We start from the raw sequence: 27,613 nt of genomic DNA, 5'->3' as shown, positions 1-27,613 counted from the left end.
AGAGACCACGAGTTTGCAGCCTTGGTCTTAGGTGGCAGTCCAGCAAAGCCAGAGGGTCTTGCGGGACAGATGGCTCCAACTTGGAGTAACTCCAGGTCAGGAAGGAAACTCCTATACTAGCTAAGTCATTATTGACCCTTTGAGTGGCAAAAGGTTTTTGATCATGATTCTGGGTGATCTGATACCTCACTATTTGATTTTAGCATACATTTATTCATTTACTTGTTCATTCATTCATTCATCAAACATTAGTAAATGGCTTTTCTGGCTGAAACATTGGTCTATTCAGCTTAAAAATGGTACTCATGTGGCCAGCCTTGTAGGGCATTCCAATGTAGTGGGGCTTTGATAGTCTTCACACTGTGAGGTGCAATGCTGCCTGTGATAACGCTAACCTTGGACAAACGCAAAACAGGTACATTTGACTAGAGCCAAAGGATCACTTGGATGCATTTCTAAGAGTGGTTATGGAAAGATGTCACTGAGGTACTCTACTTCACCTAGAATATGTTTGGTGCGTTTGCAGTGTGCATATTTTCTCCTTCAGAAGAAGGTTTTTCATCTTCAGCACGGTGACCCTGAAACACTTCCCTTTCACCGAAAAATCATCTTTCTGGTGTTATGAAAACTGTCCTCTAGGTGGCGCCACTTGCAGCTCTCTGAGTCTCCCAAAGCTTGCTTGCCTGTCTTCCCCCCACCAGCAAGGCCACTTTATTCCTTGGCCAGACAGCGATGCACAGAGCAGCTCTTTCTCATCTCTTGTAGGATCTGCAATGCTTTAGGCAACTTCTAATTGCCCTTTCAGGTGACCATCGTGTGCCTACCCATACTCCTTCGAGTTGCTTTGAATAGTGGCTTGGATAACTATTGGCTCCTTCTTCTGAACTCCTCTAGCAATCCATTCTCTATGCTGTAGGTTAGCAGCCAGTGCTTCTCATTTCACATCGTTGCTTCACAAATAGATTATTAAGCCTTTAAGGGCTCTGTATGCTTCAGTCATCTGACACAGTGCACTGCCTGGGACAGGCAGTCTGCGAGTGTTTGTTACTGATGTAGGTTCTGGGACTCTTGTGTTTATCCATCCCTTGCCGAGTATCCAGCCTAGGCTAGGCACTCTTTTGGGTGCACTGAAAACAGTTATGAAAGACAAGGTCCCTGCTCTCAAGCAGCTCCTAGACTCATGAAAGAAAGACAGGGGGAGAGACGAGAGGGGAGAAACAGACAGTTACAGCGGTGTTAGTGGTACAGTGCGTGCTGTGAAGCAGCCGTGCTAAGTGACTCTGGGAACAGGGGGAATGCAAAATTTCCTTCCCTGGGAGCATCTTTTACAAGAGTGTGGTTGTGGCCTTTTCACTCTTTTGACTCTAGGATCACTCCTGGAGACTGAACTATGCCATTGACTGTTTTTCTTCGCCAGTATCCAAAGGACAGAGTGACATATAGTGGCAGTAGGATACCAAGGAAGAGGTGACAGTCTTCTCATTCTCCTCTGGTGTTCACTCCTCCTAGGGATTTGTGGTTTGCGTTTCAGTTATCTAGTAATTGCCCTTGAATTCTCAAATTGGTTTATCACCTTGCTGTCTGTTCAGGGGTGATTTGAAATTCTTGGTTTACTCTTAATTGGTGTAGATACATATTTATTGCAAACCTATTTATTCCAAATGTCCCCCTTTCCTGTCGTTTGCCTGAACAGAATAAATTATTCCTTCCTTTAAAAAAATAACTGTATATTGTTATTTGTATCCCAACTTTAATAGAATGAGATTTCATTTTCTTTTATTGTAGCTGTTCAGAGCCTCATAATGCCCTAAGACTTTAAACTTATTGAGGGCAAGGACCATATTTATTTATCTTAGCCTCTTTCTTCCTGCACTTTCATCCAAGTTACTTACATAAGGTGGGCAATGACTACATGTTTGTTGATTTAATGAACTGGGACTTCATAATATCATCCCCCTTTAGTTGGATATTTTAGCCTATTTGCTTCTAGAATATGGTCAACAACTTCAGTAGTTTATACATGGCTTCTGTTTGCTTGACTTAGGTTGTATGAATATTTGCTTGGTGAATGCTTTCCAGATACATGTGCAAAGGTTTCTGAGTAGATCTGGGCTCAGACTTGGAATTTTCCTGTTTCCTTATTGACACTCATATACAACTTTATCACTGTAGAGTGTTGCTTTTCTTTACTTGCTGCCTTCTTCCCAGTACTTGAAGGAATATCCTCTTACTGATTTGTCTAATCCATTCAAATACCTACTAGGTGACAAGGAGTGTCCCTGATGTTAGGCATACTGGGGTGACAAAACAGACTCTTATTGTTCTACTATGTATTAAAACAGTTTCATTCCTTTCATCAAAAAATAGGTCAATTCAGTCAAAATGGATTACCTGATAGCCTGATAGCGCAGGCTGGGAGATATTTTCAAAAATCTCAGAGGATCCTTGGCTAGGAAACCAGACACTTGAAGCTTTCGGACTGTCATTTGATTTTCTGACGTTTTGTATCTCTCTAAAACTCATGTATAGACATATATTAGAGGATGCAGACTTATGATTAAGTTTTTCCCTTGAAGCCATTTAAAATTTTGGCATATTGAATTTCAGTCTTTGATTTCATTAGTCACTTAATTTTAAGTTTTAATTTCACAGCGTTCACATAAATGGAGTGAAGTTTGTCCTTTCTCCTCTCCAGGCCAAGGTGAAACTTAATTACAGTCAGGCCTCCTTATCTGCAGGTTCTGCATCCTAAGATTTATCCAAGGGATAACTGCATTTTCTAGGCCAAGTATCCTTTTAAAAGGGAAGCCTGAAATACAGATCTTATGTCTGGATGACTTATTTGATCTAAGTCCTGGCCTGTGTGTGTGTGTGTGTGTGAAGCGGGGAGGTAATGGCAAATGAAAGAAGGCAGTCACACATCCATCATCCAAGAATCCTACCTGCACTCTTGACCTGTAGCAATAGTAGAGTCATGCCCTTACTTTACATTCTGGATCAGCAGGTTGCACCAGAGACATCTCAGAGTTTCACAAAACGCGAGAAACTGACTCCCTTCTTAAGATACAATTTATTCTCAAGACCTCAGTCTCCATTAAGGCAGAAAGCAGTATGAGTGTCACCTCCTGTAGCTATTAGAGCAAATAAAACCTGACCCAGCAGAGTTCTTTTGGCCATTGATCAGTCATATTTTACAATAAAATAAGCAAACATTTAAAAGTAAACTGCCTCAAAGGTGGAAAAACAAAATCGTAGAATGGAATTTTTAGGGAGCGATCCTGGTTTTCCCATTTTTCGGTTTTCTTTTTTCTTTTTCTTTTCTTCCACGTTGTTTTGCATTCTCCCATAAGTCCATCTCGGTCTAGAATGATGAATTCGATTACTTGGCTGTTAAACATCGTGTGCCCTTTGAAAAAACAAGAGGAAGCTTGTAAAACAAAACAAAACAAAAACAACTTCAATGGCACGAAAAGTTGGAAGCTGTCAGGAGGCTCTTGGAAACCGGGCAGCTTCATTTTTCTGCTCAGGATTTAGATTTCTATCTCCAGGAACTTCGTGGACGTTTCACCTATTAATTTCCCCTGTCCGCTCTGCGAGCCAGTGAGAATCCCTTCGCTTCTGCAATAGCACTCCACGTTTGAGTGTATCTTGTTTTCCACGACTGAACTGGGGTCAGAGGTGACGCGAGATACTTTCTAACCGAATGGCGTTTTAGAAAGAGGAACGGGAAAGAACACTGAACTGGCCTTAGAGCCGCCCTCGGAGCTGATCGGCGCTGCCCGGGGGACTGGGGGCCATCTCGAGGGAGCCGGGCCCGGTGTTCGCACCGCCGGCCGGGGCAGGGGGTTCGCGGGGCCGAGTCCCGCGCCTTCCCGGAGGGGCCGGCGGGCGGAGGCCGCCATATTCCCGCTTTACCACGCCCGGGCGGCCGGCCGGCAGCGGCAGGTTGACGGCGGCCCCGGCTGCGCCTCGGCCACCCGGCCCCGCCCCCTACCGGGGGCGGCCGTGACCGCTGAGCCCGCAGGCCCCGCCGAGGGCGCGGGAGCAGGAGGAACCCGCAGAGCCCGAAGGGGCCGGCCCGGCCAGAGAGCGGCGCGAGCGAGGCGAGAGCCGCACTGGGAGGCACGCCGCGGCGGCTGCGAGCCCAGGAAAGCCTTCCAGGAGGGGCCGGGCGGCACCGCCTCCAGCTCCCCTCCTCCCGCGCCCATCCCCTCCCTCCTCCTCCTCCTCCGCCTCCTCCTCCTTCTCCGCCTCCTCCTCCTGCCGCCGCCGCCACCGCCGCCGCCGCCGCCACCTCCCTCCCGGATCTGTGCTCCAGTTCAGAGAAAGAAGAAAATGTGTGTGTGTGGCGAGGGGGAGGGCGAGCACTGAGCAGCCGCTCCGCGCCTGGCAATCGGGGCCGGGGTGGGCGTCTGGCGGAGGCGGAGGCGGAGGAGCGCGCGGCGGCCGGGCGGGCGGGCCGGCGAGCCGGGTTTGCGCGCGAGCCGGGCGGTGGGCGCGGGCAGGGCCGAGGGCTCCCGGGAGCCGTGTCAGGCGGCGACAAGGAGCGGGCGTGTCGGGCGCCGGGAGCCGTCCGCGGCCGCTTGCTGAGGGGACGCCCCGGTGGATGTGCTCTCGCCGCCGGGCGCACGGCTTAGGGGAGCCTCGGCGGCGGCGGCGGCGGCGGCGCGGGGGGCGAGGCGGGCCGCCAGTTCTCGGGGAAGGAGGCGCGGGCGTCTGAGCGAGGCCGGGCGCGGCGGCCTTCCCCAGCGCGCCCCCCGAGCCAGCGCCCGCGGCCGCCTCCCGCGCCCGCCTCGCTCCTGCCGGCGGCCGGAGCCGCCCGCTGCCGCCGCACCCCCGGCCCACCTGGTGGCCCCGGCCCTGGCCGCGGCCCCCGCGGCCGTTTCCCGAGCTCGCCCCGGACGCGCGCCCGGGCGGCGGGGGCTCGGCGGCCACCGCTGCCTCGGGGGAGCGAGGGCGGGAGGGTGTGTGTGCGCGCGTGTGAGCAGGGGGTGCCGGTGGGGCTGCAGCGGAGGCACTTTGGAAGAATGACTCTGGAGTCCATCATGGCGTGCTGCCTGAGCGAGGAGGCCAAGGAAGCCCGGCGGATCAACGACGAGATTGAGCGGCAGCTCCGCAGGGACAAGCGGGACGCCCGCCGGGAGCTCAAGCTGCTGCTGCTCGGTGAGTTTAGCCCGGCCCGGCCCCCGCGGGCCCTCCTGCCCGGCCTTTGCGTCCCCCACCCGCCGCCCCCGGCCCCCTGGGACGGCGGCCTTGGCCCCCGGGAGCCCGCGGCTCGCCCGTGCCCTCCCCCGGCGCGCCCCCGGTCACTACCCGCACCCCCGCGGGTGCGCGGGCCCGTACATACACGCGCGCCCGCGCGCAGAAGGGTCGGGGCTGCCCTGCCCATGGCCTCGGCGTGTGCTTTTTGGTATCCCTGAGGGCTGTGCACTTGGGGTGCGCGTTTATCTGCTGTGCATTTGCTAAATGGCAGATCGTTTCGGGAAGAGGCGTGGGGGTGGGAAGGTGGGCAGGGGGCTTGAACTTCCAGTGTCGGGGCCGCGGCGCCCCGTAGGGTGGTGGAGTGGGGAGCGGTGTGTGTGTGTGGCCCGAGGGTGGCGAGCGGAGCCAGGGCACGTTGGAGATAGCGTGCTGTGGGGTGGCTTGTGTGCATCCATTATCAGTGCTTTCTGGGGTCGGGAGGGAATGATGGAACGGTGGGCAGACTCGCGACTGGATTCTCCGAGGAGTGATGATCAGGGAGCCGAGTGGTAGGCTCTCCGAAGAAAAGAGGCTTATGTATTCGCGGGGCGGGGAGGCAAGCCCAAATGTGTCACATAAGTGCTGTTCTCTAGCCACCAGACCACCAAAAGGAGGGACCCAGAAGAGTTTCTTGATGCAGACAGGCGTGCTTCGCGTCCCCACCATTCCTCTCAGATAAAGATGAGGGGATACGGGAGGGTTGTGCTGTGTGGTTGTTGACAGCGACGGGTATCTTTTGTTTAATGAGGCAATCCAGATGTAGGCCTGAATTCTCAATAGTTACTACTGAAAACCAGTACAGCCTCTCAGTTACTCTCATGGAAACAAATAGAAACCTTTTGTTTAAAACGGACAGCTAATTTTAATATCTCTGGAATCGGGTCTAGAAGAAAAAATGGGAAGTGGACAGCAAAAATTTCCCTTTAATCTCTAAAAAATAACCCAACACCTGCTTTAACATTAGGTGAGCAAGAAAATGCTATTTCTCATCCAGGAATTTTATTGATGATTATCTCTGAGAGAATGCTCAGAATCAACGATCAGGGTTCACAGACAAGCCAGAGCGACAGAACTCTGAGCTATTGTGGTAGAAAGAACAAACAGCTTTGCAATAACAGGCCTGAAAAATGTCTGCACTTGTGTTCTGGATATTTGCGTGTATAATAAATATGTTTCTCAGACCTTTCTGGAAGAAAAGAATATTGTATTGTCAATTCTCATTCGAGAAGCCTGCATTTTCTTTCTTATCTTGAGCATTCCATCTCCCGGTTCAAGGAACCAATTGCCTTTGGGACGGAACTGCTTATGTACTGGATCATTTACAAGAAGGAACAAAATATAATCATCACAAATAGTTACAAATGGTTAATTCACATGCCATGCTTAATGTCTTGATTTTGAAATCAGATTAGATAAATGTGCACATGTTTATAAAGAACAGAAGGCAAACCCTGGATAGAAGGGGTGGGCTTTAGGGAATGAAGCCAGGGGAGGGGAAAACTGCGATTGGAAAAGAAAGATCGTTTTAGTTTTCATTTTAATTCTTATTTTGGGCTACTTCTAATGGCTGAAAAGGTGTAGTTGAATGTTTTCTGAATTCTCAAGATTAAGAAGAAAACAGAAGGGGCAAGAGAAACGGATAGAGTGTTTAAATGCATGATTAAGGGGAAAAGCATGTGTTTTAGAGAGACTTAACGATTTTTCTTTTGCCCTGTTTACAGCCTTTGTTTCTGTTTAGCTGTGAATAGGGCGTTTGAGGTCTCTCAGGCCAACCCCATTGCTTGAAATGTTGCCGCCTTGGGTTCCTAGCAGCTCTGAGTTAGAGCTGGGGAAGGGGATTGATTGTCTGAGGGCCTAAGGTTTGAACATCTGAGAGGAGGACTTTGGGGGGAATACCCAGAGATGGACGCTTAATTACATACTGTATATTTAAATAACATATTATGCTTTAAAAATGAACTTGGAGATAATTTGAAGAGGAAAAAATTAGAGTAAAACAGTTTTACTGATAAAGTGGTAATGTGGAGAACTTTTCCTCCCCTCTTATTAGATTTTTGAGTAGGTTGAATACAGCCTCACCCCAAACCCCAAATATGGCCTATTAGAAATGGTAGAAAAATATGACATCAGTTTAGCACCTACATTTATTAGTAACATTTAAAAATTATACAACTTCCTGTTAGGCTCACGATCCCTAGACATCATGTAAGACTTGTTCAGCTTCATGTTCTAGGTGTGTTGCTTCTGGAACATAACTAGAGCAGTACGTCACTCATACATAGTCAGTGCTGTATGCTCAGTGTAGATTTGTGTGTGTGTGTGTGTGTGTGTGTGTGTGTGTGTGTGTGTGTGTGTGTGTGTGTGTGTGTGTGTGTGTGTGTATGGGCTTTCCTGGTTCTTTGAGTCCAGGAGAAAAGTGGTGTTGCATTTGAACAGAGAAGGTGTTGGGGAGGGGTTCCTTTTGAGGAACTCCTGATGTGCTGCTTCGATGAGTGCACCGGAATTTTCATTCATTTACATGACACCTAGCAAAAGGTTTGCCATTATTTTTAACTGCTTTATGTAAATTGAGGAATCACCCTTATATTTCAATAAAATTCAGTATGCAGTTATTTTCAAAGTAAATTTTAGTTCAAAGCATGACGCCATTTTAATGGAAATGGATTTATTTGACAGGAGCCCCTTGCATTTGTTCACATGATTAAATAATTTTATATACTAATAATATGGAGAAATTAGAACGGGAAAATAGTGGTTACCTGCCTAGATGAAAGTGTGGCATTCAAGTTTGGGCTGTCTTCATACATATCCAGCAATTAAGCCAATTATGTTCCAAATTCTACTACTTAAGTGTTTTCACTCTTTTAAAAAAAATGAACCTGGAAACCTTCTATGATAAAGTATCATACTGAATTCTGAATTCTGTTTTTTTTTTTAATTCATTCTCTGAATTCGCTTATATTAGTGTTTATTTTCTTAGACACTTCAAGAAAACTGTTTGTATTCTACATAGATATGCAAGAGAATATTTAAATTGAAATTTTTATCTATTTCCTAAATATAACATTTTCTTTAATTAATATTCATGTATTAACTGAGTATTTCTTTTGATGGCACGTAGGTCACACTATTTAATATAGTATTTCTTTAAGTCTGTAAAACAAATGGCACTGAATGCCTGCTTCTGGTCAAGGATATTCATGGTGACATTTTTTCATTTCCTTGAAGATACATTTTTTCCCTCATTAGCCTGTTCCTATTTTACATGTTTTTGATATCTTTACTCTTCAGATCTTAATAATCAGACAGGAAGATTTAGCAAATTGTTGTTGTTGTTGTTGATTGGATTCCACCTATTGAAAAGAGACAAAGTTTAGGCCAGTCTTAGATAAAAGAATATATATTCTTGATCTTCTAACTGAATTACATATGTGATTGGAGATTTTTCTTCCTATTCCAGGCTGGAAGCTTTGGCAGATAGGACTGTTTGCATATTGCTCACTATTAAATCCCAGCTTGTAGCACAATCTCTAACTCATAGACAGCTCCCAATAAGTATTTGTTGAAAGAGTAAGCTTATTTAAGACCCTCCAGATAGAAATTGGGACCATAAAGTAATGAATACATTATAGAGACGTGGGAATATGTAATGTTTTCATTTTGTGGCAGAGAAAATCATGATCTTTTTTTTTTTTTTAAATTGTGTGTAACTCTTTGAGCCAATTGAATACAAATGCATTCCAGGGTAGGAAATGTTAATGTAAGATGTTACATCACATCTTGAACCAGTGTCTTACAGTTCTCTGCTGGGTGCATTTGAGAATGATAACAGTCATGCTTCAAATATGAAAGTTTAAAGGAAAACAAATGAAACCACACCATGTCTTGATTACTTTTGTTCATGTAGAAGCAGGTTTAACCCTGTCATCTTTTTGCCACGTACTTTTCTTTGTGATACACTCATCAGAGTGAATTTTTAAATTCTCTAGAGTACAGGTGGTGACTGAACAGATTTTGTGATTTACATATATATAATTCCATGAGGAGAACCACAATGATTAAATTTTAGGAATTGCAGAAAGAACATTTTAAATTTGAGCGATACACATTTGTACTGAAAACTGAAAAATTAGAAAGAAGTCACCTGGAAGGCTGGGGACGCTCAGACACGTTTAGACTGTATGGAGTGTTCATTCATGCAGGTCTGGGTAAAAGCACCTACCCCACCACCCTTCTGTGGACGTCAGTAGGGGAAGGACGGGCCTGAATTAACCTAGAGGTTAGTGGCTGTCTAGGATGGCTACTCAGAACCGCAGAATGAAAGCTTCCTTCTAAGCACTCCTAATAACAGAAGCTCCCTGGAAATACCATGATATGGTGTTTATGAGGCTGCTTTAAGACCAACTTTTTTTTTTTTGCTACTGTTTTAGCTTCCAAGTGTTGAATATGTTTCTGAATGTCAGGGTTTGTTTGGATGCATTTCCTCTTTTTTTTTTTTTTCTTTTTCTTTTGGAAACAAAGTACTTATAGTTTGTATCTGAAGAGTGAAGTGGGAACATCCCTCATAAAAATCAGAACTGTAGCTCTGACTATATAACAGAGCCTTCAGAGTAAGATTTGTGCATTGAACCACATAGATTCATTGCCTAGATCTGCCATATATATAGCTGTCAATCCTGTAGTTACAAATTATTTCTTCATATGGGAACTTTGGGCACAAATTAAAACCCTGCTGAACAGTGAAATGATCCGGTATGTGTCTATTCAGATATTTTTAGATAGGCTTAGAAAGGAGAACCAAAAGAATAATTTAGTAGCCATTTTGTTCATTAAAAATAAATTTTATAGCCTCTTTTTCATTAAAAAAAAATCAAACCACCCAGCTGCACTTTATAAGAGATGGCTTATGTTCAATTTTCAGAGATGCCTATTAAATACGGCTATGATTTTTATTACAGATGAATTTTTAAGGACCTGAAACAGCTTTTGCAGTTGTGAGGCAGCGTGCTATGCTAAACTTAGCAGAAAAAAGGAACACATTTTTCTTCCTGATCTAGGCAAACTTACACTGACTTGAACGAGATTTTTCCAAGGATGCTTTTGGTTCCAGCATTCATAAGAGTTTTCTTTAAGGGGAGGTTATTAGTTCTGTTGATATCAAGGGAAATGTGGCTTGGGTGTTGTAGAGGAAACAATAGCTCAAAGGGTGCATCTTGGAAGGGAGAGAAGCCATTTTAAGAAGGTTAGGATTGCTTTCTCCCTGAGAAGGTGGAGAGAATCTGTTTTCTCCAGACTCTCTGTTTGGGGTTGAGAGAAATACAAGTATTTGTAGCAACAAATTTAAAGTCTCATTTTCTGGTTGAACAGGGAGGGCAGTGACATTTTTTCAAAGGGAAACTTTTAGAATGGCTTTTAAGCAATGTTAAGATCTCTGCAGAATTAATCCTAGGGAAGTGTGAAACAGCAATAGAAGGTAAAATGTGTGATTGTTGGTAATTAAATCTGTGGCAATAACTGACTACAGTAAACAGTGAATGTTTTCTCTTGTTCTGCTGAATGGAGTAACTTTAAAGAAAGCTATTCTCAGACCCAAACGCTATTTTGTGTGAACAGCTGTTCCTAATAAAATTATAGGAAGTTGTTTGACACTCACCTGTGATTTGTTACATTACCAATAATGTAAAAATCTGATTTTGCATCTAACGTGTGGTACAAAGGAAAAAAGGACTTAAACATGCTGTTGGAAATGAGTTCATAGATCCTAGGTGGTCGTGAATCTGGACTTTACAAACAAAATAAACACCCATATCATGATGCTGAGAACCAAAAACTGAATTTGCTAAATAGCTCTGGGGTTGACCTTCATACCTAGACGTAATTTCTGAAATCAGTGCAGAACATATTGTTAAAAGCCTCATGTTTCATTTTTAAGAACAAAATTAGTATTATTTTAAAATAAAGTTATCAAGATATTTCAAATTCATTTATTCAACACTTGCCAGTTATTAGAAAATAAGCATTTCCTCTAGCTTTGTTTTACCAGACCTACTGTAAGAAAGAACAATTGCATACAGAATGCTGATCAAATGAAGACATGTTAAGCACCTACTATGTGTAAAATAATGTGCCAGTGCAACCTCCTTAGTTCTTATTTGCCAACAGGAAAGACTACATGCCCTTTTCACAGTTGTTGTTTTACAGTTAACACTCTCGGACCAACATGTCCTTCTGAGTATTATCCTTCCTGGCTTTGGCTTTTCTATTGGCTCTTAATACAAAGAAAAAGACAAAATAATATGAAGGCCATTCTCGGAGCTTTCCGGGGATTACACAACCGGGGAAAGTAGATGGTCTTGAGAATCTGAACTCCTAAGTTATGTATTTTATTTCCTTGGAGCAAACGTATCATTTTTTGCCTTTAAGTAGGAGAGACAGTTAATGACCACTTGCCCTGTATTTCCAGCTAGATTGGAAGCTCCCCGAGGGCAGAGACAGTGGCCCTTGTTTCTTTGTAGCTCAGCGTAGCACCTTGTCATTCTCAATTTACAGTCATACTGTTGTTGGGACCTGGGGACCTGTGGGTGTAGGAGGATGGGGGCAGGGTGGGCAGCCGGATTCCCCCAAAGAAAGTAGAGCAATTGGAGGGTGTGGATTTGAACTTCTCGCTTCCTTCTAATGGGTATCATCGATTTGCTCTCCACTTACCACTCCTCTGTGTCGCTTTGTGGGCCACCTGGGGCACAGTAAAAAGAAACTCTGTTTTAAAGGCGAAGTCTTTTAAAAAGTCTTTGTCTCCAAGGCTGCTTCTCATTCATTGTCTCACGAGAATGATTCAGTTGAACATTCTCATAATTGTTTCAGGTTTAAAAGCCAATAGCAGTTTATCCAGCAGTTTGAATGGAAAACTGTTCCACACACAAGTTCTTTGATATTTGAAAATTCCACGCACCTTTATCACAAGATTACTCTTGGATTGTGAGCAGTTTGACTGCTTTGAAAACAAAATAGTTGTTTCAAGGAAGTGTGTAATGGATTGTGGTGTGGTTGGGAACCGGAATGTTATTAATGCCATTATATTTCTGAAACCTCACAGAAGGGAACAATAATTGATCCACAAATTAAAGAAAAAGAGCTAGAGTGAGACTTTTTGGCTCTGTGGCAGGAAGTGAATAGTCATGTTTAGAAACATATTCATGTATATTTCTGAGAGATAGCCTCATTTTTTTCCCCCTTTGGAGAACTGAAATCATGAATTAATTGCCTCTTTCCAGAATTTGACCTTTTTGTTTTTTTTTGGTCATAATCACTCAGTAAAAAATTGAAATAGAATTTTTCTTTTTTTCTTTTTTATATTTTAAACACTTTTTGCAGCTTTTTAATCCTTATTATTTGTTTTTTACATTTCCTTTTGGTGAAGAGGCAGCAGGGTGACTGATGGCATCTTCCCTGTGTTTCCTGGTGGCCGCAGCTGACTGGTTTCTAGAGAGAAATGGGTCAGTGTCTCATCCACCCATGATTCTGTCTTCCAGCTCTTTGCTGCAGGCCCCCTGCAAGACCCTTCCCATGGAATCCTCCCCACCCATTTACTCTCTCTTAACCACATGCTAGGAGGGGTTCCTTAGATTCTCTGGTATGTGCATTTCTTCAAGATTTAGGGAACTCCCAAGTTGGTGCTTCTTTCAAACATCATGTGGTTGTGAGCTGGTGAGAGGGGAAGTTGGGTGCCTTAATGCATTCAGAGAAAGACATTTATGAATGTACTTTCATGAGATGATTAACTTTCGTTAGCAACACCATGGTCTGCAAGACAAAATACGTTGTTATCGAACAAAGTGTAAAATTCCCTGTCCTTTTCCAGAGGGTGGGGGCTTGAGACTGGTTCATGATTACCAGCAGAAAGCTAGCAAGCCAGTGCTGGATAATCTATCACAGGCCACTGGGTTTCAAAATAGGATGCAGTGCTCTTGCTAGAAGGGGAGTAGGGGCTGTAGATCTGTGTTGGGTAATAGCGCGTCTTCCGCATTTAATGATCCGAGCGTCCTCACCTCAGTTACTTGAGAGCCTTAAAACAGCTCTTTCTACCTGTGTTTCTGTCCAGGTAGCTAGGGAGGGCGGCATTAACAGATGTCTCTGCTTTTGTTATACCCAGTCTGGATAGGTTTTCTTGGTTTGTTTATTTTTTAAGGTAAAGACGCAATGATATTTTCTTGCCACGTGAACTGCTATTTTAGGACTTACACTTTTCAGAGCTCCTTCATTATAGTTTAGATTCTTTCTGCAGATGGCAAATGCAATTTTCCTCCTGTCCTAAAGAGCTGACCCACTTCCTGTGACTTGTTCTAATAATACAGGATGACTTTAATTCTTGTTCCTTGTTTGCCCTTAAAAGAGTGCCAGGATACTTGTTAAGAGTTTAATTCTGTTTTTCTCTCTAACGCTGGTAGACTCTTGAATATTGGTAAGTCATGCAAAAACAGTGGTACCCAGGCTTTGTTAAAGTTCGTCCGACCAAATAATGAAACCCTCCTATGGCTCTGCATGTCTGTTTTGTTATGAGTATCTTTTCTAAAGCCTGTCGCTGCAAGGTGGTCAGGTACTCCTGCCCTGCCTCTCTCTGAACAGACCCAAGGGTGTCTTTTTCATTTGTTCCTTTACTATCCCTATAGAAACCTGTACAGTGAAGAAATCTAAGGGCCGTTTGAACTTTGGAACTTTCTCTATGTCCCTTCTGCAGCTTTGGCGTCAGCCGATTTCCCCCCACACTTACCCCTGGATGGGGAGCCTGCGTCGTGGCCCTCCCCAGAAGTGATGGGCTATCTCAGGAGGCATTGCCAGGTCTGGTGGGCTCCTGGCCGCCCTCACTCTCCTCTCTTCCCCCCGCAGGCGGCTCGGGTGGTTCTGGGCAGGAGCGGTGAGGAGGGCTGGGAGTGAGGAGGCGGGAGCCAGTCTGTCCGGAGCTGCCCCTCCTGCCGCCTGGCACTCTGCTGATAGTTGTGCTGCCTTCCCAGGGAGTGGTATCAAAAGCCTCCTGTCGTATCAGCATGGGTCTCTTGCTTCCTGCAGGAAGGGCGGCATCCCAGGAGGCATGGAGGTGGAGCCTGAGAGGCACAGTGTTCCTGTGCTGCCCTGCTCAGCCTGGGTGTGTTTTCTTAGATACCCCTAGGCAGCCACCTTTGAGTCACTGCTGCCACTTTTTTTTTTTTCTTCATTGAGCTTTAAGCTGTGCTTTTCATTTGCTTGCAAAGAATCTCTGCTGCCCAAGCCCATTTCTGCCGTTTTTGGTGACAGCAGGTTGGCCGTTGGGGCCTGGGCACTGGAAGTGCCTCAGGCACCTTGGTGGAGCATACTGGGGGACTCCTTTGTATTTGGAGCCATCAGTCCCTTTTCCAGGACCTTCTAGGACAGACTTAGAATTAACCCTTGGATGGACCATTTGTGTCCATTTCTGTGCCCATTTTTTTTCTTGGGGCTTTCGTTGAAACCAGAAGAACAGGTAATGGTGGACACATTCACAATATGAAGTAAGGACTTTTCATACTTTTTTGTTTTAAGAAATATTTATATGACCTATCAATTGTGGTGGCCTCTGAACTGCCTGCCCTTAGTTGTCATGGCCATGGTCAAAGAAACTTGAGCAAAGCTACTTCCTGTGTGTCCCTTGCCTACATTCTGGAGAAGGAACTTTATGACCAAAGAAGGAGCAGCTGGACTCTAATCCTAGCTCTGGAGAAACATTGGTACGAGGGCCCAATTCCACTGGAGGTGCCAGACAGGCGTTGGGAATTCTTTGACCCCTACTTTCCTCTTGGCCCACGGCCTTCTCATCTTCAGGCTCACTTACCTTGATTTCAGATTCGGAGTTGGACAGATGCAAGGGAAAAGGAGAACAGTTGCAGGCGAGGAAGAGTGATGGTCAACCTTGCGGGGCTCAGCAGGGCAGAGAGCGTTGTTGCTCATGGGTGGCATGGCCATGTGTTCCCTGGGCTCTGGAGGGGAGAAAAGGGGAGCAAAGGCGGGGCACCCCGTGCTGTGTGTTGACTTGACGACTTGGATCAGGACGCTCCCGGCCAGTGCAGCTTCCTCTTGTCAGCTCCACTGCCCCGCCGAGTTTCTTCGTCATTGGCACGTCTCCTGTGCCTTCCTCTCCCAGGTCGTCGACTGGGAGATGAGCATGTGTAAAAGTCTGGGTTGTATGGGAGCTGTTTTCATTGCATGCACTCTCTGGGTCCTCTTGCTCCCAGAGGTGGTTGGATACTAAGGCTGAAGTCCAGAGTTCAGATCGAGTTGTGTCCTGAGAAAAACTATTCATTAAAAAAAAGAAAATTTACAACCAGGCTTCTTCTGGTTTTTTGTTTTTTTTTCCTTCTCCCAGTTAGCTGTTCAGGGTGATAGAAATGCATCTGTTACTGTATTGGGAACTCTGCTAATCTGGTGATAGGCTATTAGGATGTCTCTCGTCCACGAAATCTACTGTCCGTGGCTTGTTCCTCCTACAATGGAGTGCCTGTCAGTTGCCCAAGGCAGTTAGTAGATAAATTGTATCATGAGATTTTCTTTTCAAGTGGATTCATGCTCGGGTGAAGACATGTAATACAGAAATAATTTGTAATTTTTAGCTGAGAAAGGCGCCTGTGTATTGGTTGTGTTCTCTTACGAGCTGTTCATGTGCTGGGCTATCACATCCAAGTACAGAGAGTGGGTCATTCGAGGTCCCTAAAGCATGTTTACCACTAGCGTTCAAAATGAGCTTCATTTGTCCCTGATAGAATTAACTTAGAGGAGTTCTTTTTTTTTTTTTTAATTGAAGTACAGTCAGTTACAATGTGTCAGTTTCTGATGTACAGCACAATGTCCCAGCCATGTATATGCATACATATATTCATTTTCATATTTTAAGAAGATTTCTTGATTCAAAATGTAGGCAAGTGGTTTTTGAGTAATTTCAGTAGTTTTGAATAATTTGAGAGCAGAGCTAATGAGTGCTGAAATCAGCCTCTGTTTTTTTTATCAGTCACTTCCTTGGTGAGTAAAGAACTAATGAATGGTCATAATCCTGGTCCTTCTGAGAGCCAGGCTTGGAACAGACATGGATTCTGGAGATGGAAGGGCCTTGATGTGTTCAAGGACTAGTGAATGGGATGTCCTCTGAACATCCTAGTATGTCCTGTTATGTGTTGGGTCACCATTTAAGATGTGATCCAGAGCACATTAGAAATGATTAAAAAACTAGGGGCATATATCAACTCTTGTAATGAGGAGTCCCATAAGTTTTTCATCTTCTGGTAGGAGAAGATGCTTGTATGTTATTTGATCAGTTTCTGATAAATAATTTGTATTTCCCTATCCATTCAATTCTTTTTTTCCCATTAAAAAAAATTGAAGTATAGTCAGTTACAATGTGTCAGTTTCAGGCATACAGCACAAAGTCCCAGTTATGCATATACACACTTACATTCGTTTTCATATTCTTTCTATCCATACAATCCTTGGCAAAGTATTGCATTTTAATAGAGGAAATCATAAGACTTCATTAATATTTCTTTAGGGAAATCTTGACTCCAAATACATTTTCACAGAAGTCACCAGATATGCCCTTTGAGAAACACATTTTCTTTAGGGCTTTCCACTCCAGGCCATGCTTATCATGGGAACAAGGATTCTTGTCTGGGTTTTTCTAAATCCCTAGGGCCTTTCTGTGAATTGCTACTCAAATGACAATGTATCCTTCCCAGAATTAATAAACGTGTTATGTGTCCCTAGTACTGAACCACAGGGTCACACCATGATTTACTTTTTCTATTAAAAATATTTTTCCTCTATATTATATATCTTCAAGCAGTATGCTATTGCCTGAATTTTTATATATATATATATTTTTTTTTTTTCTTCTCTTTTTGGAATGAAATAAAGAAGAGCACTTGAGATATATATCTTCTGGTGGTATGGTTGCTTTCTGAAATATTTTTAAAAATTTATTAATGAGAAGAACTGTTGGATTGAATAGACAGTCAAAGTTTGAGTTAAGAAGTATTTATTTTCTTCCACTTAAGAATTTCTTACATTGTTAAGAAATGCATTATATTATTTTCGTGATGGCCTTTGAAATAATGACAGCCCATTCTTTGTTAATAATAGTATTTTTGTTTTGTTTTTCAGTGATTTTTGAAATTTTATAAATAATGCAACAATTTTTTAGACAAAATTTGAAAAAAGATTTTAACATTTATTCATAAGTTTATCGGAAGTAATGGAAGAAGCATGATTTTTGTTTGGATGTTCCTTTCTAGTCTGTTTTATTTTTGTGTTTCTCATATTGGTATACTCATACTGTACAATTGAACATTATGTTGTAAGCATTTTCTCTGTGGCTATATAAACTTCATATTAATATTTGGGATTACTGTATAATATTCTATTAGAGGATATATATTAATTTGCTTGATTACTCTTTTTTTTTTTTACATTTAGTTTTCTCCCATAGGTTTCATTTTCAAAATAATACTGTGATGAAGATCTTGGTGGAGATAGCATTTCTTTAAAAACACACAGACCCACACACACAAACACAGACACATGCACACACATTCACTCACACATTTTTGTTAGCTTAGATGGATAGAAATGTTACCTCTAAGAGAATATTAAAAATTTTATAGCTCTTGATTACACCTTAAACATATTCTGAAATCTTTGTATGCAGTTTGCAACATCACGAGCAGTATTACGAGATTATCAATAAAGTAGTAGGCAAAAAATGGTACATAATTTTAAAATTTGCACTTTTTTGAATCACCAGTAAGAATGAACCATTTTTCCATATGTTTGTTTCTGGTTGAATTTCTTATTTTGTAAGTTGTCTCTTCGTTTCCTTTGCCTATTTATGAGCTCTAAACATAAAAATGAAATTAGCCTTTTTCATATTTACTGCAGATAACTTAACCCCCGTCTGTTGTTTCTCTTTTTCTTTGTTTTGTACTATTTAATATGGAAGTTTTTAATTACTTTGAAGCCAAATCTGTTGATCTTTTGCTATTCTTTCTTAAAATAAAAATCTTAATCTGGTTTAGATACTCTATGAAAGCCAGATTTACTGTTCTTGTTATGGGCAAAACTAGACTGAATGTAATGTTTACACATCACCATTGTATGATTTTTTTTTCCCAAAATGCAAATGAAGTTATATACACATGTAAATTAACACTCTCCCAGATTACACAGCATAAACTGTTCTGTATGTAATTGGCTTTTTTCATCCAGTCATATGTAATGCATATCTTGCCATGTAATGTAAATGCTTTGCATCTTATTTATGGCTTTTTAATGTTCCAGTGTATTTTGTTGTTTCAGTGTACCAGAAATCATACAGTGGTGTGCTGCAGCTGACTTGTACCTGCTTGGAAAAGCCAGCCGTATACATTTCTTCTCAACTGTGCATTCAGTGACTTCATTTTGTTGCTTGAGATGAGCCATGATGGGAGTATTTACACCACAGAAATTGGCAAATGTTACAAATCAGAGCTTGTCTCCTGACCCCAGCCCCTGCAGAACTAGTTGTTACATACTTCATCTCACCACCACTTATAGCTGACCCTCTCTGTTGATACATGTTTAGTTTGAGTCCAGTAATTTTTGAGTCCAGTAATTTTTGCCCGGCTAGCTCAGTCAGTGAGTCCAATAATTCTTTTTTTATAATTAACGCTTTAGTGAATATTGTAGGGGATCCATCTTTGTATACTTACGAGATTGCCCCTTCAGATGAGTTCCTCAAAGTTGAATCATTAGCCCATTGATAAGCTTATTTAACATTTTGATACACATTGTCACCTGCCTTTCAGAAAGGTTGTATTGTTCGACTTTTGTACCTCTGCTTTATGTTAGTAACTGTTTTGGCACACTTCACTATCATTAGATTTTTGGTAATCTGATGGGCCAGAAAAAAAGTCTTGTATTTATTTGCATTGTATTGAATTAATTTCTGTCATGAAGTCTTCATTTTCTTTTCTAAACTGCCTGTTTACAAATTATAAATAACAAATGCCTCAGTTTATTATTTAGTTTAGGTTTTAGGTTTACTTTTTTTAAAATCACTTTTAGCTTCAATTTTATTAACAGATATTTCTAGAAGACTGACCTTCTTACCTGTGGGAGGATGGAGTGCCCTAGGATGAATGTCTCCAAGGGGAAAAGAAAGTAGAACTAATAAGGTTTTATGACGAGTTTGGTATGCAAAATTGTACTGTATGTAACAAAAAAGCTTTTACTTGTAATGAAGTCTAGTTTATCTGTTTTTTGTTGTTGTTGTTGCTTTCTGTGTGTTGTTTTGTCACATATATGAAACAGTTGCTAAATCCAAGGCTACAAAGATTTACTTCCATGTCTATTTCTAAGAGTTGTGTAGTTTTGGGTTTTACATTTAATCCAGTTTGAGTTGATTTTTGTGTATGGTGTGAGGTAGGGTTCTGCTTTCATCCTTTTGCAAGTAGCTATCTAGTTGTCGAAGCACCGTTTATTGAAAAGACTTTCTTTCCCCATTGTATTTTCTTCATACCTTTATTATTGATTAATTTTTGTCTTATCGTTATTAATTCCTTTTTTGCAATTTCTCTTTTACTTGGTTGTACTTTTGAAAGTTTCTTGAATTAATTGTTAGATTATTTAACATTTTCTTGATTTAAATTAAAAGCGTTTAAAGCTTAGAATTTTTCTACTTGTTACTGTCTAGTGTTCACATCATTCTTTTACAGATTTTGTAAAATTATGATGTTGATTTTTATCTTTGAACCAGGATTGTTTAAGACCATTTAAAATTTTCCAAGTGGTTGTGATTTTTTTCAACCTTTGTTATTCCCTGTCTTAACATCATTTTTATAGGAGAATGTGGTCTGTATTGTTTTTACTTTTTGGACTTTATTGTCACCCAACATGTAGTCCATTTTTGTTCTTTGGATACACAAAATATATACATGTACTTAAATAACAAAACAAATGTATTGTGTTATTTAATTTCATTGCTTATATTTGTGGTGTATCTCCTTATTTATATTGTGAATCAGCCATGTACTGAGAATTGAGCTAATGTCTGTCATTACTGTAGTGTTTATGGCAGTTTCTCTGATTTCCAGAAATTTTTGCTTTGTCTATTTTGAGGTACCTAGAAAGTGTCATGAGAATTAAATTTTCATCTTTATAACTTTTTATGTAAGTTAATGCTATTATATCTTGAATTCAATTTTATTGACTGTTTCTGTGGTTCTTTTGTTTCCATCTACTTGGTCTATTTCTCCATTATTTTCAGCTATTCCTAATCTCTGTTGCTCCTCCTCTCAGAGTTTTGTTTTTTGTTTTTTTCTAAATCTCACCTTGAGAATCTTTGTCCTTAAGCAGGTGAGTTCATTCTACTTGTTGATATAATAGATAGGGTTGTTTTTTCCTTGCATCTGATTTTTCCTTCTAACCCTGATTGATTTCTGGGAGTTCTCTTCCCCTCTCCGTCCCTACCACTCTCGTGCCCACTCTCCTTCGCTCTTTGGTTTGTATTAGGTTTCTGGTTGTGTTTTCCACCTCTTGTAATTTGAAAGGTGTGTAGTCTACTTTTATTTTGCTATTGGTAGTCTGTATAAATAACTTTTAGTAGTATTTTTCAAGGTACATTTCTCAGTTTATCTGCTTCAGAGATGATATAATATTTATTGTGACCCTCACATGCACAGTGGAGAAATTTATTGCTCTATTACCAGGGGTCAAGAAACTTTATGTAAAGGATCAGATTGTAAATATTTTTAGCTTTTTGGGTCACGAGGTCTCTGGCACAATTATTCAATTCTGCCATAAATACTTTGTTAATGAATGGGTGTGGCTACGTTCAAATAAAATTTTATTTATGAAAACTGGCCACAAGCTGGATCTGGCACTCTGGCTGTAATTTACCAACCCCTGATATATATTACTTCCATTCTCTGTTTTCCTTGGCATTTTATTTGCATGTTCCGATTTTTTTTTTAAACTCTTGTCTAATACCGGTAAATTAGTGATACCAGACTTGGAACGGTTCTTTAACTCTTAATGGCTAATAGTAATATTAACACATTTTATTTTATATGTATATTTTATTTTCTTTAACTGTCTTCTCTGAGACAACACTGAATGTATCAAATGATATAAGAACAATATAAACTTGTTAATGGCTAAGGACAGTGTTTCCAAAGGTTCCAGTCTGTCTTTGTAGCTTATTGACCATCATTGAAAGGCTACATGTAAACTGAAATTATCTTTCTTTGATTAGGAAAAAGAGATTTGGAATGAGAGATGTACATGGTATTCAAGATCATTTCTGTGCTCATCATTTTAATCTGTTTTGTCTCTTCTTCTCCCCTCCTTGATGACAGCTTCCTGACTATTCAGACTCAGTATACCTACTCTCTTAAATAACCCTGGATGGTTTGCTTTTCTCCTTTCACTTGTCTTCTCCTTCTTAAGTGTTTCTGTGTATCTTGGCTGGCTTATAGTTGGCATTTGATCTTACAGCCTATGTGATCTTTAATGTTTCAAGAATGATTCTATAGTTTTGCAAAGTTCATACATAGAGTTCATTTATTTTCACACTTATAAAAACTTTTAATCCTTTGATTTCACATTCACTCCCTGGTATGATCACAGGAAATCCTTTCTAGTTAAGCCTAAAAAACTCATCTAAGTATTTTGTTGTGTATTACCTACTTATTATTCAGCTTCCATTCAGAAATTTTCATATTTATATAAATTCTGCAGTTAAAACTACATATTTTACATATTTTGTGTTAATTCTATATTTAAATATATATTTATCACCAGATATTTCTTCTCTCAGTTTCTTTAATTGTATGCTTTTATTTATTTTCATTTACCTCTGAGTTGACTGGACTATACCTTCAGGTAGATTTTCCACGAAGGTCTAGGGGTGATATATTTTCTCAGTACTGTGTATTTGTGGCATTCACGTATTAATGACTTGCCTGGGTGTTGAATTCTTGGGTGACACCTCTTTTCTATCCATATTGCTTTCCTCATAGTGGATGTTGCTTTACTGTTCTCTGACATCTAATTCTGATGAGAAGTCTGTAGGAAGCCTGATTTTTTTTTCTTTTTTTCTTTTTTGTGATTTGCTTTTTCTATTTGAATATTTCTTTCTTTAACATGGAGGTTTAATAACTTCACCAGGTTGTGCCTCAGTGTTATATATTCTTTATTCTTTATCCTGAAAAACTCTGAACCCATTCCATCCATATATTTATTATTTCATTTTAAGGATTTCTCCCAATTTATCATTGAATATTTTCTCAAGTCTTCAGGAGTTTTTTCTTCTTTAGGCACATTGATCATTCAAGTATTGGATTTCTGTTGTTTCTCTACCAAAGCTGTCAACCTCCCTGTGATTGCTTCATTTCTTCATTCTTTTTCTTGTGTGATTTGTTCAAATTTCTTATCTGCAATGCTGGTTCGGCAGTGGTTGGCATATAAATGTCAAGTGTCCATAAGTAGGTTTTGACTGACTAAAGTGCCCACTATATGTATTTGGTGCTTTGAATTCATTTTTAAGTTCTTTGATATCATTATTTATTCTCCTTATTTCCTTTTTCAGCTCTGACGGTTTCTTTCTACCTTATTTTATTTTTTAAATATCCTATTTCAAACAGTCCACATTTCCTTAAATTTTCTTGATAGTACAAAACAGTTACACTCTATTTTTTCCTTCTGTTTCCTGGAGTAAATCTTCCAAAGTGTTCTCTTCATTTTCCTTCTGCATGTTGTGTGCCTCATCTTCCTTTTTTTGTTAGGAATGCTCCAAATTTTGTCTGGCCCCTCTGTTTGTCCAAAAATAGTGTGGGTGGAATCTCATTGACTTCCTTCCCTATTTGTCTTGGGTCTGTGTGTCTTTCTCTTAGCACTTGAGCTGGAGGACTGGAAGATGATAGTATATATTCTATTTTTAGCCATTCAGTTGTTAGAGTAGGGTGGTGGTGGTTGGGCTCTGTGACAGTGGGTAGCTTTAGTCTGTGAGCTTTGCTTCTTAATTTTATTGTATTTTATAACCAGTTCCATTTTTCTTTTTCTTTTGGATGAGCCACTTTGATGAGAAATCATTCTCATTTGATGAGAAATGATGCCTCGCTGTTTATGGGATTTTTGTTCTGAGCATCTGTTGGGTGTATTTCTCTGTATTGGGTGTATTTCTTAGGCCACTTTGTGCAGGAGGCCTGCTTTCAGCCCTGAGCACTGCTGGGTGGGTGAGGGGACTGGGATCACTTGGCTGTGTAGTGTCTCTTTAGTCCCTCCACTGCTAGTAGATGTGAGTTCCAGTAAGATGTTACTCACTCCTCCAAGCTGGGGATATCAGAAGTCTTTGAGAACCTTTGCCACTTGCTTCCCTCGACACTGCACTATTTTACCAGCAGAAGAGCTGTGCATAGACCCCAGCAGGTCCTCCCTCTTTGATCTAATTTGTATTGTTTCTGGTTGATAAGTTCTTTGCTATTATTAGCGAAGATGAGGTTTCCTCTCTACTTTTTTCTTTTTGTACATTTTGAGGGGTAGAAAGGAAGTTGTTTTTTAGAGCACTTTGCCTTCTTTCCAGAAAGTTTGCTTTATGAGTCTTGATGACTATAATTAAGACATGTGAAGTCTTTCATAGAGAGTTATAATTATAGCATCTCTTAAATGCTTTAAAGTCCAAGCTTGCACCCTGTATTTGAGTCACCTCTATAACATCCCCGGACTTATTATTATTTTGTTCCCCTCTACACTCAGTGGTGGGAACATCATCCCCCCCAAGAGGAATTAATTTTTTTTGGTCATCTATGTTGTTTAGAAAATGTTCATACACTGAGCTGAAACCTATCCTGAAACTACTTTCAGGTTCCATCCTTTGGAGACGCTGGGACTGTGGTCCCCACTGGAACGTATCTGCTCTTCCAAATAATTGAAGCTGTCCTCATGACACTCCTGGGGTTTGCTTTCTTCTTTATGCTTAACATTATGAGTTCTTTCTATCATTTCTCATAAGGCAGGAATAGTATCTTGTCCTTTAACATCCTAGTTGTTTTCTTCTTTGAAAGGAGAAAACAGAACACTTGAGGTATGTTTTTATGAAGTCGAAGTAGGTGATATTTCTGCATCTTTGCCCAAACTGAGATGTCTGTGACTTTAGAAATGTTTGTCTTTTGTCTAAAGAAATCATCGCAAGAAATACAGCAATTTTGAGTGCAGAGGGCTTCTGTAACTTTCCTCTACCAGTACCCTGTCAGCTCTTACTCGTTTATTTTTCAATAAAGTCCTATGTTGCTGACCTTGTTTATGACCTATGGTCATCTGTGATCTGCAGTCTTCTGCCGTTTTGCAATTATTATATATTTGCACAGGTTTTTCTTTTCTTTTCTTTTTTCCCTAATTGCTGAGACTACTTATTCCTGTTGAATGTTATCCTTATTCTGGTGGGAACACCTTTCCAAGGTCAAGATCATTTCAGCTTTTTTTTCTAATCCTTCTCAGTTCACTCTCAGAGGAAAGTAGATGAATCTATCACAATGAGCTTCATAAAGAATGACATTAGGACAAAGAAATGTTTTTGTCCACACTGTCAGTACAGGCATGGAAGGTATTAGATTTCAGAACAGATCCCCATGGTCCTTCGTTTAGTATGAATCTCTAGTTGATTCCAAGTCTTTGGTTATTACTTTGTTGTTTACTTGCATAAAGTAAGTAAAACCCAAAGTATACTACCTGCATTTGACCTCAGTATTTAATTTGTGTTGGTATAAAAGGGAATAGAGAAATCAAGAAACGTACATCTGCCCTTCCTTCTTTGACTGTGGCCTGGTCTCCCGTCATAGGAGATTTGATTGCCTTGCTTTAGTGGAACTCTCAGATGTCCCGGCCTTTGGGTGGAGCAGTATGTGTATAAGATGGTAGCACCCCTCACGTTGTACATTTTGGCTGGTCGGGGTTTTTTTTTTTTTTTTTTTTTAATTGAAGTACAGTCAGTTACAATGTGTCAGTTTCTGGTGTACAGCACAGTGTCCCAGTCATACATATACACACATATATTCGTTTTCATATTCTTTTTCATTGAAGGTTATTACAAGATATAGAATATAGTTCCCCGACTTCTTGTCTCTTAATTGAGTCTGGCCTGTGGCTCTGTGGCTGTCAACCACAAGCAGAAAGCCCTTCTTCACAGGGGGGTGGGTCTTGATTTCTGGGCAGTGGGCAGCCCAGGATATTGCCTTTTTCTAGAACTTTTTGCTGAAAAGATGACTAAAGAGTTGAGCATGTCACTTTTAGAGGGGCACTCTTTCTCCAGGCCTGTATGTGTGTACACTGCTCAGACACACCTTAGTGTCATTGCTCTGAGTCTCACCTTGGAGAAATGAGCTTATTACTTGTCAGCAGTGCTGTTAGGAGTAAGTTTATTTCTTCATTAATTTGGTCATTTACCAGAGTGCGTTCTAGTCTAGCCCCGATTATTATAGCTTGTTGAAATGCCTGGTGTCATTTTTGTTTCCCTGTCTCTTACCCTTGAGAATTATTCTAAAAAAAAAAAAATTGGGCTTTATACCAATGTTTTAAAATTGTTCTATACCTGGATTTACAACAGGGCACACTGCCCTAAATCCAGTTATAGTTAACCAGATTTATATATTTTTCTGGAGATTTTTATCCTTGGAAGCCAAACCTGAGTTTTTAAAAACGTGCTGACTGTGTGTAGATAAATTATGGCTGGAGTCCAAGATGTGTGGACTCTCACAAGGTAAGGATTGCGTGTGGAAATCCCTGACTTACCAAAGTCGTTTTAGGAACTGTCCTTCTTGTAAGTGTACTTCTTGTGTAATTTCAGTGATCAAGATGCCTTTTAAGAAAAAAATGTCGTTGTGCTGACATTTACTTTAAGTAAATGAAGCATAGCTCATATCTATTGAAATTGAAATTAATAATGCATGGCTACATGAGTGCTTTTTCCAACCCTTTTTGTATGTTCTTGCATATAAATTTTTAGAACTCAAGGTAAATCAGATGGTGCAGAGGCTGTTTGATTTTTTTTCCCCTATTTTTCCAGTGGGTGGCTTGCCTTGAGCAAGGGGATGCAGTGAATAAATTTATCAGCATCAGAATCTGTATTTATACAGTTATTTTCTTTCTTTTATTAAAAATTAAAATATTTTGGTCTAAAGGTTTTCATTTTCACAAGTGTCCTTTGTGGAAAAAAATAATCTTTAAGATTACTCTTTATTGTGTTTTCAAGTGTTCTTTTCCAGCTGAAAAGGAGAGATAAGGGACAAATATTAGCACTGATTCTTCTATTGCCTTTTTTTTTTTTTTTTTTTTTTGGTTTGTGAATGTTTCTTTCCTCCTAGTCCCTGGGTGATGAATAGGTTACTCTGAGACCATAAAGACTTTCTCTGTCAGTCCTTTTTTAGTACAAATGGCTCTGAGTGTGAAATCAGTGACTATGAAGGACAGGGGGAATCTGTGTTGGTGAAAAACTCTGGCAGAGCCAGACAGTCTGGATTGCAAAGAATGCTTGGCTCCTCTTGTCATTTTCATGAGGAGTAACATCACACACAGCACTCAACCCCACTAGCAAAAAACTGAAATTTACTCCTGGCAGGCCATGAAACTCATCCAGTCACCTCATGTGATCTCTTACCCCATCCGGCCAAGGCCACATCTCTGAGGTTAAGGAAATTGTGTGTTACATTGCAAAATCTTCTCCTTGTGAGTTAGAAGGGAAATCTCAAACTTGAATTTATTTGTAACTTTAGAGAGTTTTGAGTTAGCACACACGTGTAAACATCTCAACTTGCACCGTCACTCTGCAGTGAATTTACAAAAGGCAAGTTTCAGGAGACCTTCAGATAAGCACCATTTCTGAAAGCATGACAGAACCAAGGGGAAAAGCGCTATCCCAGTTCAAATGATGCTTAAGCACGTTTTAGTCCTATAATTTCAGATTTTTTTTTTTTTTTTTTTGGCAGTACTAATGAGACACACACTGAGAATAGGGGCAAAAAGCAACAGTAATTTTACTCCTTAGTGTCTGGTAGAGTTTGTCCTCTAAGCTTTTTCCTGTGTTTAAAAGGCAACACTTTTTTAGGGGGGGGTTTCCATATTTCAGTAGAAGAAGAGAATCCCAATGAATTGGAACCTTGTGGGACAGGGGCTGTATATTTCCTTTTTTACTGACATAATAGCAGCCAGTTGGAGTTGGAAAAGTGTAATTACATTTCTTATTATACACACAAAATGAACTTGCTTTATATCCTACTGCTTCCTTGAAATTTGCCAACAGGTTAGAACAAATGTCCCCAAGTAGAACTGGCATATCTACCTATGTCCTTGT

The 27,613-nt window shown here is 40.8% G+C and overlaps 1 protein-coding gene across 1 annotated transcript in view; it reads left to right on the top strand.

The window, feature by feature from the left end:
- The first annotated feature begins 4,584 nt into the window (after positions 1–4,584).
- Positions 4,585–27,613, top strand: part of LOC105067298 (guanine nucleotide-binding protein G(q) subunit alpha) — a 261,951-nt gene continuing 238,922 nt past the window's right edge. The window contains exon 1 of the mRNA XM_074361734.1: positions 4,585–5,163. Within this exon, the coding sequence (XP_074217835.1) occupies positions 5,028–5,163 (136 nt within the window). The 5' untranslated portion in view covers positions 4,585–5,027. The remainder of the gene's footprint in view (positions 5,164–27,613) is intronic.

The sequence above is a fragment of the Camelus bactrianus genome, chromosome 4, assembly GCF_048773025.1.
Source record: "Camelus bactrianus isolate YW-2024 breed Bactrian camel chromosome 4, ASM4877302v1, whole genome shotgun sequence".
Taxonomy (NCBI): domain Eukaryota; kingdom Metazoa; phylum Chordata; class Mammalia; order Artiodactyla; family Camelidae; genus Camelus; species Camelus bactrianus.
Note: the sequence above shows the minus strand (reverse complement) of the source record. Positions and strands in the feature narration are given on the sequence as shown.